Raw genomic sequence first — 12,096 nt, forward strand, 5'->3', positions numbered from 1 at the left:
GATGTTAGAGAGAGAGAGGAAGGGAGAGGAAGAGAGAGATAGAAACATTGATGAGAGGGAACATCACTTGGCCACCTCCTACATCCCCACCCTGGGGCTCGGGCCCACAACATGGGCATGTACCCTGACCGGGAATCAAACCAGCGACCTTTAGAGCATGGGTCGACGCTCAACCACTGAGCCACACTGGCAGGGTGTATTAAGTGTTTTTTAAATTAAAGTACTGAAAATGCTTTATTACTTAAAATACTAAAGTATTTGTATTATCCCTTTCCCAAATAATGAATATATTGTGAACATACACTTCTCTCCCTTGTAATCCAGTCCAATGTTGAAGAAAAGTGAACAGGAAAGCAAGCGTTGGAATGAGGACGTTCACCTTCCTGCTTGGAGGAAGGCACTGGCTTTCACTCTGACTTCCCTTGGGAAGCCTGTGAACCCCCGTGAGAGGGAGCACCCCCTGCCAGTGACTGTTTCTACAGATGGTAGAGAGTGTCATTTACATTTCTTATCTCAAAAGAAAAGTCATCTTAGGTTGGAGAGGATGGCGAGAAGATCCTTGCAGAGCTGTAAGTCCTTCCTGTGACTCTGGCTGATAATTGTTGGGTCTGTTCAAAGTAGCCCACATTTAGATAAAAGGAGGAGAGATGGGGGGGAGGGAGAGAAAGAGGGAGAAGAGGAAACAAAGGCCGGAGAGAGAGAGGGAGATAGCTGCACTTTAAGTTGATGGTGAACACATTTTTTAAGTTACGAAGTCCCTGCACCTAAATCACAAGGTTAATGGCACTTACCTCTTGACAGCCTGATTCAGAGTCCGGAAGGACCCGGCCGGCTTTCTTACAAATGTAGGGAAGGGTTTCTTCACAACTTTTAACTTTCCAGTGTCCCTCCTGAGGGGAAGAATATTACAAGATGAATGAACACATCCTGTTACTCATGCTGACAGGCAACACCAATTATTTGGAACAAATATATGACTAACAATAAGTGTTTCAGGATGGAGTCCTGTGTTAGGACCTTGTGTTGTCATTAGAAAGGGTTGGGTGTCTCTCTCCACTTGAGCGGGAGGCCCTGCTCTCACTCCAGCATGGGACCCGGCAAGGCATGCCGTCCGGACGCGGGGCAGGAGCAAGCAGCAATAAATGCTTCTGGACGTGCGCAGGCTTCATGTTGGGTGAGTTTCATACATGATCTCAGTGTTCCTGTGAGGTCTGCATTATTACCCCCGTTTGAAAGGTTAGGTTTAATGCTTTGCGTACGGACCTGTAGTCAGTAAAACCTGGAGCTAGGATTTAGTGCCAGGCTCAGCTGGCTTTACGTTAAGCTGCCCTCGGTTTTTCTTTGTAAACGATGGGTTCCAGCAGTAATTCTCAATTTTCAGTCTGCACCAGAGTTACCTGGAGCGGTTACCAAAACAAAGATGACTGGGTCCCGTGATCGGTGTCTCATTCAGTAAGTCCCAGGGGGGACCTGAGAATTCACATTTCTAACAAATTTCCGGGTGACGGTGATGCTGTTGGTCTGGGGGCCGACCACTCAGATGAGGCCATTCTGCTGCCCTGGTAAGAATGCTGCTTCCTCTCTTTATCCGCTTCTAAGTGGGAAGTACGGCTGCTAACAGAGTAAGATTTTATCCTCCTTTTCAAACTTTTTTTATTTTAATACAAATCAGACCGATAGGCTAAAACCACATAATTCAAATTTTAGGTGGCATTTCAGGCAGGCCGAGTTTTAGGGGAGTATGGAGCCCTTCTAGGACGCTAAGAAGCATCCTAGCTGGAGGCTGACCCGGTTGCCTGTGAGGGTAGCTGTGCCCCCCCGCCCCCGAGTCTGCAGTTACAGGAGCGTGTAAGGCACACTGTAGCTGCTTAATAACCACTGGGTAGATGGATGAATGAATACATAGTTTCCTGGGTTCTCATATTCAAATTTGGGGTTCAACCATGCTTAGGTAACTTTTTAATTATAATAATTATATTCATATTGAGTTCTACTTCAAGGGAATAAATGTTACTTTTTATTTATTATTATTATTATTTTTTATCCTCACCTGAGGACATTTTTTTTGCATTTATCTTTCAGATAGAGTGGGAGGGAGAGAGGGAGGAAGAGAGAGAGAGAAACATCAACATGTGAGAGACACATAGAGTGGCTGCCCCCCACACGACCCCATTCGGGGCTGGGGACAAACTGCAACCGAGGTACATGCATTTAGCAGAAACCAAACCCGGGACTCTCTGCCCTGCGGGCCGATGCTCTAACCACTGAGCCAAACCGGCCAGGGCATAAATGTTACTTTTTATATATCAACTGTGTTAAGGAGCTACTGAGCCAACAAAAATCAGGCCACAAAGCACCACACTGACAGCAGCGCTGTCCCGCCACACCCAGCGATGTTCACACCTGTCCTTGCTCTCTGAAAACAAATGTCTCTGTCCAAATGGTGGCTCCTGTTCTGTGAACATGCTGAGGGCAATGCCCATGTTTGTCACAAATAAAACAGGAGAATGGCTGTAGGAAATGAAGGTCATCTTTGTTATAGCAGAACTAATGAACCAACAAAGCATCAAATACTGTAGATTGAATCATGGTGGCTTTCAGCAGTGAGACCCAAGACAACCATTTAGAGAGGTCATTGTTTGTCCCTCCTCCCACATGACTCTGAGATAGCACCTTAGCACAAGTGCGGAGACATTCTGCATGTTCAGCAGGCACAAGCTATTTAAGGAACATGAATAAACTGCTTTTTGGAGGAACTTGATACAGTGTTTCCTGGTTCGAAGGAGTGAGGATGCCTACCACAGTGCAATAACCTCAGACTCGGCCAGTAAGTTCAGCAGCTATCTGATCAAAGACAGTAAGTCTATTCTAAACACATAACAAACCCTTCAAATGGCTTGGCATTAAACTAATTCTGTATACTCAGATGTTTTAGATAAACGAGAGACCAGAGGACAGGGGTAGTGTGATGGTAAGGCCACTGGGACCATTACCTTCACGTGGAGAAAAGAGCAAGATTTTCCACTGATTCACAATTTTCAGAGGTTGCTCCCTCTGTTGAAAGCCTTTTATGTTAAGGAGATAATGAAGCTTAAAAGCCATCACTCTCCAGAGTAATCTCTCAACACCTAAGTCCTCCCCTCATCTTCATCACTGCAGACAATGGCACCACCCTCCACCAAGATCGTATTTGCTCAGACGAAAAACCCACCTGTCTTTCACCCCCACATCTCATTTAGCAATACTTCCTGTCTGCCAGAGGATTGCTGAATCTGTCTGCTTGTCTCCACGTTCACTACACTAATTCAACCACCGGAGTAGCCTCCAGACTGGTGTCTCTCCAATCTGTTCTCTGTGCCCAGCCAGTCACCTCAGTTCCTTGAAGCTTGATAGTGTTTCCTACACGGGACCCAAAAGCCTCACAGTTTTGAATTTCTCCTGTCCCATCTGCTGCCACCCCCTCCCCATCCACACCTGTCGCCACACTGGTCGTCTTTTTGATGATCAAACACGGCCGGCCTTGGCCCGCCTTTGGGCTTCTGCACCAAGTGCGCCCTGCCTGGAATGTCACTCTCCCTGCTCTTCAAGAGGGTTTTATTGTTGTTCTTTAAGTCCCAGCTTAACTGTCACCTCTTCAGAGACCCTTCCCGGACAGTTCTACCTGAAGCAGCTGCCCCGACCATCATGTTGCCCATTTCCTCAAAGCTATCATGGCAACTATAATGCCCCTGTCTTTCCCTACGGGTACATACTTACTGCCTTGCAGGAAGCCCCAGGAGGAGCAGGGACCGTGCCTGTCTTGGTCCCCGCACAGCCCAAGTCCTGTGCAGGTGGCCCTCAATACCAGTCCAGCAAAGAGCATTGAACAAAAGCTAAACTTACCAGTTTCTCTGCTGAGACACATAACTGGCTTCTATTTGGAAGAATTTGGGGCTCAAGTGTGTGCCAATTAGTAAAGGTGACTGAGGAGCCAGTAGACCATTCAAAGCGAACTGGAGTTTTATTGCTGCTCAAACCAATCCATGTTTCTGATGCGTTTTCTGTAAGAGATAAAGATAATTTACTTACAAGAATCCTATTATAGCCAAAGGAGATATCACACTGGGGCAATTACCAAAATATAGCACTTTGCAAGTGATTTCTTCATGTGATGGAACCTGTTTAACTCTCGGTAAAAATACCTGCTTAAAGCCTTGGCCAGTTTGGCTCAGCAGTTAGAGCGTCGGCCCGTGGAACAGAGAGACCCAGGTTCAGTTCCCGCTAAGGGCATGTACCTGGGTTGCAGTTTGTCCCCGGCCCCGGTTGGGGTCTTGTGGGGGCAACCAGTTGGTGTGTCTCTCACATGTCGATGTTTCTCTCTCTCTCTCTTCCTCCCTCTCTCCTTCCCACTCTATCTGAAGATAAATGCAAAGAGAATATCCTTGGGTTACGATAAAGGAAAAAAAACACACAAAAAACCTGCTTAAACCCGTTCCTCGTATACCATACTATCAGTGTGCAGGATACAGGCCTGGTAAGGGAGGCAGAGTGGGAGCCGAAGCCAAAGCCAGGGCAAATGCTTAAAAGCAAGTCAAGTGGTCGGGACTCTAGTTCCTGCTACTGTATGAAAAGTAGACCTAAAAAGTCTGTTTTTTTTTTTTTTTTTTTTCTGCCTAGAGAAAGAAAAATTAGGGAGGTGTGCTGGGTTAGGTAAAGGGCACACACACAAAATAACTTTTAATGGTAGTCTAGCTTTATGAAACATTCCTTCTTTTCTCTCTCTGCCATGGGAAAAGGGACCAGAAACTGTTAAAAGCATGGAAATGGGAGCAATGGGTTGCCTGAAATAGAAATAAAGTTAGACAGCCCAGGTGGGGTGAAAGGACCCTACGGGCTGAGAGAGGTCCAGGCGCCCCCACTGAGAGAGAGACAGCCACCGGACGCTTTTCTTCGCAAATGGGAAGGGTGAGGAGAAATGACAGAGACAGATTGTTTTCCTCCTAAACTGAAACCTAACTTGAAGAGATCATCGGAACAGGGTGTGGAGATTTTTTTTTTTTTAATTTCATTTAAAAAATGTACTCTAAGTCAGTGATTTCACTATTTCCTGGCAGAATTTTCCATTAAATACATGCTCTGATGTGCTAAAGCTGGTGGCCTGGAAACTTGGAACTCTTGAACATGTCACAAAGCTTGAGAGCCACCGCACTAAATAAATGATATATTTTCACTGGCTAACATTACTTAAATCCAATTATTTGTCTAAGCAATTCCCCTTTAGTGCTTAGATTACATGACTGCAGCACATCACTGCTATCTAGTGTCCATATAACTAAATTACAGGTTTAGGTTTTTTTTTATTTCAAGTTTCAGGAAATGACATTTGCCCCTTTAAAAAACATAAAAAACATCTAATATATCTGGTATATGTGAGCTTTTAAAAAATTTCTAAGCATGTGTTTTGTAAAAATCCAATGAATTTGCACTCCTGGGTTTTATTTAGAAACTTCAGATATATGTGCCATGAATAACCTCTTTAAAAAAAAAAATGTTTTTATTTATTTCAGAGAGAGGAAGTGAGAGGGAGAGAGAGATGGAAACATTGATGAGAGAGAAATATTGATCGGCTGCCTCCTGCACACCCACTACTGAGGATCAAGCCTGCAACCCAGGCATGTGTCCTGACCAGGAATCAAACGGGTGACCTCTTGGTGCACAGGACAATGCTCAACCATCTGAGCCAGGCAATAATCACTTTTAAATTGCTTAATTTTTTTCTACTCTGCTAATAAAGACTGTTACTACATTTTATTTCATACTTTTTAAATCAAAGATGTTTGGCACTCACCATCTCCAAGGAGGGTCATAAGAAACTCCACTTCTGCTAAGGAGGCTATATCTATCAGTGCACTGTTATCAGACTGGCAAGAATGCAGAGCCTCATTCCAGGTCTTTCCTTCTTTCTGAAGTTTGTAGCAATTATAACTGTGGGGATTCCAGCCAGGCTCACAGTGGGTAGCATAATATTTCCAAGCATCTTTTTCTTTTTAAACCAACAACAAAAACAATGTCATTTTCCACATCACTCATGACTCTTCATATACATATTATTCTTAATATAAAAATGTAAATAGCAACATCAGAATATGATCACTTTAAAATGTTGAAAAACAGAACACATATGAAACATTAACATAAATGATAGGATTCTAGACCTTCAGAGTTGAGAAGGAGCCAATCTCTGATCCAGATCTAGATCTAGGATCTAATCATTAGATTCTGATGGATCTCAGTGCTTCGTGTTCCAAATGAGATAGCGAAGGCACAAGGAAGGAAGGAGACTTGGTAAAGGTCACGCAGTCAAAGCCGAGAGTCAGGGCTAGATATAAAATTTACCGGATTTTAAAAGAGTTCTCCATTTCAAAAAATTTTACACACTGAAAAAGGAGTGTTATAAACCACAATTTAAATGGTATTTTATGTAGAGGATGCAGGTGGGGACAGATATGAGCTGAAATTCTGGCCACTTCCTCTACAGTAGAGACGACAAATCGCCTTCATCCTCAGGGTCAGTCTGAGTGCCTGTGGTGCCGTCTGGATTCACAGGAGCTCTGGGTGAGATGGGAGGGACAGGGCTGCCGTGATGTTTTGACTGGAGGGGAGACAGTGGTGTGCGTGGCAAGGCCGGCTCTCTTCTTCCCGGACCTTGTCCCCAACCTGGTGGTAGCATTTTTATTTTATTTATTAACCACAACTGAGTGCCTCCCTTAAGCACTCATTTAATTAGTTACAATTCCACTGCTATTTGGGAAACAAGATGTTCTTTTTTTTTTAATTTAATTATTTATTTATTAATTTGTTTTTGTTACAGACATTTCTCATTTTTCCCCCATTGATACCTTTCTCCCCTTTCTCCCAACCCCATCCCCAGCTTTGTTATCTATGTTTATTGGTCATGCATACATGCATGTAAGTTCTGTGGTTTATCCCCCCCCCCAACTCCCCCTCTTCTGAGGCTTGTATCCCACCCCTATGTCTCCGGGTTAATTTTGTTCATCAGTTTGTTCAGTTCATTATAACGTTCTTTTAAAATTCCTTCTAGGACTCTGACCGCAATTAGCACCACGGCGGAAGAATGTAGAACATTTAGATATCATTTACTCAAGTGGTTTTCAACCTACAAAGAGAGTCACAGGACCCCTTTTAAAAAGGGGAGGTTACACTTCACTCTACAGGTAAGAGAAAAGGAGAAAATAGGAGCTTCTCTGAGTGAAGCAAAGGTGGAGCCCAGCAAAGAACCCGGGGATCTGGGAATGCAGTTCGGAAATCTGGCCTGGGTCATCAAAAGGATACGCTGAAATTGAAGCAACAGCAACTACTCCAAACAGACTCAGCTGAGTTACTCTCATTTCTGGTCTCTGGCCTCAGTGAGTAGATCAGGGGAGTAAATAAAACAGAAGAGAAAAAAAAGTACAGGAGAGAGTGCAAGAAGGCATAAGAAAGAACAAAGAAAGAAGAAATTGAGAAAGGAAAATGATAGGAAGAGAGGGATTTCAGCTCATTATTGAAATAACAAAAAAAATTTCTACATTAAAAACTGTCACAGTGCTTCTAACCTGCCCTCATATTCTACAATACCCTTAGGCTTAGCTGCTTAAAGAAAAAAAAAGTTAAAGCCTAGTTGTAAGGAATAATATTTTTACATGATAATGCAGCTTATTATCTTAAATCTAAAGTTGTTTTTTATTTTTTTATTTAATTAATTTATTTTTGTTACAGATGTTTCTCCTTTTCCCCCACCCATTCCCCCCTCCCCCTCCCTCCCCATCCTGTCCCCAGCTTTGTCGTTCATGTCCATTGTTCATGCATAAATGCATATAAGTTCTGTGGTTTATCTTCCCCCCCAACCCCCCCTTCTGGGGATTATCAGTCGGTATGTACCCCACTTCCACATCTCTGGGACCACCCCATTCCTCAGACTGTTATGTTCATTATATTCTACAAATAAGTGAGATCATATGATACTTGTCTTTCTCTGTTTGTCTTGTTTCGCTTAGGATGATACTCTCCAGGTCCCTCCATGTTGTCTCAAAGGATAAGAGATCTTTCTTTCTTACAGCTGCATAGTACTCCATTGTGTATATGTACCACTGCTTTGTTATTCATTTGTCTACTGATGGACATTTGGGCTGTTTCCAGATCTTAGCTATTGTAAATAGTGCTGCTACAAACATGGGGGAACATATATTCATTCTGATGGGTGTTTCAGACTTCTTAGGGTATATTCCTAGAAGTGGGATCACTGGGTCAAATGGAAGTTCAATTTTTAATTTTTTGAGATAACGCCACATTGTTTTCCACTGTGGCTGCACCAGTCTACATTCCCACCAGCAGTGTACTAGCAAGGGTTAGAGTTGTTTTTGATTATGCTGGTTAAGCATCGTTGTGATTCTTTTAATGATGGTTATGTTTTATTTCTACTTTTTAGTTAAGATATTAATTCCCACAGAAACCGAAAAGAGGTATTAGTCCTTAAAAACAGAAATAGTTGGGCTTCCAGGTACTAGATTGTAATTAAGTAGTATTTACATTACACCTAAAAGTTTTGTATATTATTTCAGGAGGAGGATGTGTTCTTATTAAGACATAGAGTGTGATAGGAAATCGATGGAGTAAATAATTTTATAAAACTGTTTCCTAATTTATATTTAATTTTCTAGGGCAACTATCAATAAAACTCAAAACTACAATTGAAAAGAAAGCATATTTTGTTTTTATAATGCAGAATGACTAAGAACGCAAATTTTTGAAAAACAAAAATATTTTCATATGCTTAGGTACTTTGCTTTAGTTTTTAGTAAAAACCTAAACGCATTTGTTAAATTCATGTGTTGTTACACATTTTTATTCCTACAAACACAAAAGTAGCTTTGCTAAGTTTAAAGTATGAATTATTATAAAAACTGGAGGACTTTGAATATATTGAAAGGACAAGTAAGCAACTCGTAAGGACAACTTAAAATGAAAACACTTACCAACTACTTCGTGATCAGTGTGGTTTAGGTATTTTTTACATACGTAAGGTAAGGTGGTCTCACAGTCCCGACTCCTCCAGGCATTTGACATAAATGAATTAAATGTTCCACAGTGATATTCAACAAATGGCCCAAAACTTATTTCTGAAAATACAGTGTGAGTATTTAATATTAGAAGCAAAAGCAGTTAATTTCACATATATTGAAATATAGTTTTAGCATCAAGGAGACAACTCTTCTCTCTGGCATATAGGGTAAATCCCTTAAGACATTAAATTATTATATTTATGACTTTGCAGTTGGAAGTCCAGGCATGACAATGAAATAATTTCCCAAAGTCGGCAACAGCTGATTTTATTCTTTTAAAATAGAGAACCATGCTTGCTATTTGTGGCTATTTTTAAAACAGTTGACTAGAATCTTGGCTCTGACCCAATTCCTCCTGCAACCTTGGCTAAATACACAGCTTACCTTCTTGGCCTCCATTTCCTTATCTGGAAAAGCCTTACAGGAATTAAGTCAGGCTTAACATTTCTTGTAAACCACTTTCAAAATACCAGGCCTTGTAAATACGAGGAAGCGCTGCTGTTTCAGGCTGTGGGATGACGCCACCTGTTGAAGGTAAATAAAACGCGGCAGGTACCTGGGCTCCAGTTCAGATAGTTGAGCGGTGTTCTATCAGACCACTGCCAGCCAGCGTGTTCATCCAGCTGGTTCAGACCCATCCACACTTCCACTGTTTCACTCCCTAGGTGCTCTGAGATGAAGAGAAATTAGAGTTTAAAAAATAATAATAATAATAATGTTACACTTGTTTCTTGTTTTTCTGTTCCTGGAGCACGGAGTCAGAAATTAACTCCAGCCTGTGGCAGAAATGGGTTTAAGTGCTAATCTCACCCTGGTGCTGCAGAGCAAAACGCCAGCCTGTCCTGGTCCCGAGAAGCATGGCAGTCTCCTGAAGGCGCACCAGCGCAGCTGTGATGTGTTTTAGCACCTAGAAATGCTGCTTCTCAGTGTTTCTCGGTCCATCCAAGAGTGCATGGTTACGAATTTGAGGCCATCTCATTTGTGTGCACTTAGGGGTTCTAGAGGGTGGAGGAGGAAGTGTTCAGGGCCACTCCCAGAAAGTCTTTCTTTTCTCGCCACATGTGACTGGTGGCTTCAGCTTGGAGACTCAGGACTCCAGCTGAGGCGTCTGGATCCAAGTGACCAGGGCACCCAGAGGGATCCATAGCAGGTTGGAACCTAAGCGCCATGCATGATGCAAATGATTCTTCAACTCAGACTGAGAAGTCTCCCTGGCAGGCTGGCCCTGAGGCTCCTCCTAACCACTGTGCCGCGGCTCCTCATGTTTGCATTCAGTGCCATTTTGGGTGTAAGTGCTACGTATAAACACGTGCCTTGACATGCTTGTGCAGAAAAATAGGGATATCAAAATTGCAGAATTAAGGGAAATCTTTCTTATTTTTTTTCTTTTTGTGCTCCTGAATTTAAAAAAAATTATTCTAGAATAAACATGTACGACATGTAATATAAAATTTGGGGGGAAAAGTGTCAGAAACTTTTAGTGAAAGTGGCTAATTTTTTAACACTTTCAAATATTGCCATTTAATCTTATTTATTCATTTATTTAGGGAACATTGGTGAACACACTATATAAGTTTTAGATGTACAACATTATAATTTGATATCTATGTTATTGCATGCTCATCACCAAAAGTCTAGTTTCCACCCGCCATCGTATATTTGACATTCTTTACCCATTTAATCTTTTCATCTGTGAAGGAGAGCCTTGTTCTCTCATGGTTCATTTGCTTCGGAACCCAATTTATTTGGCACCAGATGCAGTAGCCTTGCCTGAGACTGAGACCCTGGCAGATAAGAATTATAAAAAGGGTGACTCTATGTTCCAATTTGCCTGGAAAACTCATGTTTTATGTTATGTTAGTAGTTCCAGAATAATGACAGCTGGTTTTACTCTCAAAAGAGCCTCAGTTTGGATGATCCATTATAGGGGTCAGTGTATTCACTTAACAAGTCTGCATCATCCTCTGTGACTGGACATTTCAATACAACAGTGAACAACTGGAAGAACCTAACACAATAAGGAAAGAGAAAAGGGTGCTTTATAGTTTTGAGAGCCCAGACATCACTAAACAGAAACAGCATAACATTCATGGGCCCTGCCTTTCCAAATTCCTGTAGCATTAACATGGAGTCTCTGCCTAACGTTGATTATGTTAGGTCTTTCAATGGCATCGCCTGATTAAATCATCCTGATAGCAGGAGGCAGAATGCAAGATGGATCGACAAAACAGAGACATTTTCACATCTCAAATGGGGTAAGTGCCAAGTGACATTTTCAAATAATCTACTTAAAATATTTAATTGTTAGTTAACTCTTACCTATTTTACATTAAAACTAAATTGGCTCAAATTTTATAGTAACAAACTCAAACCTAAATTCCTTTGGATATTTCCTTATTTCCTTATTTATTTATTTATTTTTATTAATTTATTTTTGTTACAGATGTTTCTCCTTTTTTCCCCCATTGACTCCCTCCTCCTTATCCTCTCCCACCCCACCCCCAGCTTTGTTGTCCCTGTCCATCGGTTATGCATACATGCATATAAGTTCTGTGGTTTATCGCTTCCCTCCTTGGCATTTGTGAAAGCTTAGATAATTCCTTATACCATAGTTAATGTTCAGTGATATCAAAAAGCACTAGCCTATTCTCATTATTAAAAAATACCTTGATCAGAACAGGCTTCTCTATTTATGAACAGATTTTTCTGTTTTCCTAAACAGTCCCCAGTCTAATTATAGAATTGTGATATTTAAATAAAAATCTCTCACATATCTTATTTTTAATTGTTATTTAAGTTTGATGAGTAAGTCCAAACCCTCTTATTAGAAATATTGACAGTCAAGATAGAGAACAATGGTAATTCATAAGTGGTATGTAGAATTATCTATAAAAAACATTAAGGGCTAACAATGACTTTGGAAATGGGTGTTTTCTGATATATGACCCACTCAAATTGGTTTTCGTGGTAATTTTCCACTTTTGCATGTCTGTGG

The 12,096-nt window shown here is 41.5% G+C and overlaps 1 protein-coding gene across 1 annotated transcript in view; it reads right to left on the reverse strand.

The window, feature by feature from the left end:
- PLA2R1 (phospholipase A2 receptor 1) overlaps window positions 1-12,096 on the reverse strand; it is a 113,511-nt gene that overhangs the window by 70,128 nt on the left and 31,287 nt on the right. Inside the window, exons 5-9 of the mRNA XM_036254539.1 lie at window positions 9,658-9,771; window positions 9,015-9,158; window positions 5,828-6,022; window positions 3,883-4,040; window positions 792-890 (exon numbers count right to left, since the gene is read on the reverse strand). Coding sequence (XP_036110432.1) covers window positions 792-890; window positions 3,883-4,040; window positions 5,828-6,022; window positions 9,015-9,158; window positions 9,658-9,771 — 710 coding nt within the window. The remainder of the gene's footprint in view (window positions 1-791; window positions 891-3,882; window positions 4,041-5,827; window positions 6,023-9,014; window positions 9,159-9,657; window positions 9,772-12,096) is intronic.

Source organism: Molossus molossus, unplaced genomic scaffold (genome assembly GCF_014108415.1).
Source record: "Molossus molossus isolate mMolMol1 unplaced genomic scaffold, mMolMol1.p scaffold_m16_p_11, whole genome shotgun sequence".
Classification (NCBI taxonomy): Eukaryota; Metazoa; Chordata; class Mammalia; order Chiroptera; family Molossidae; genus Molossus; species Molossus molossus.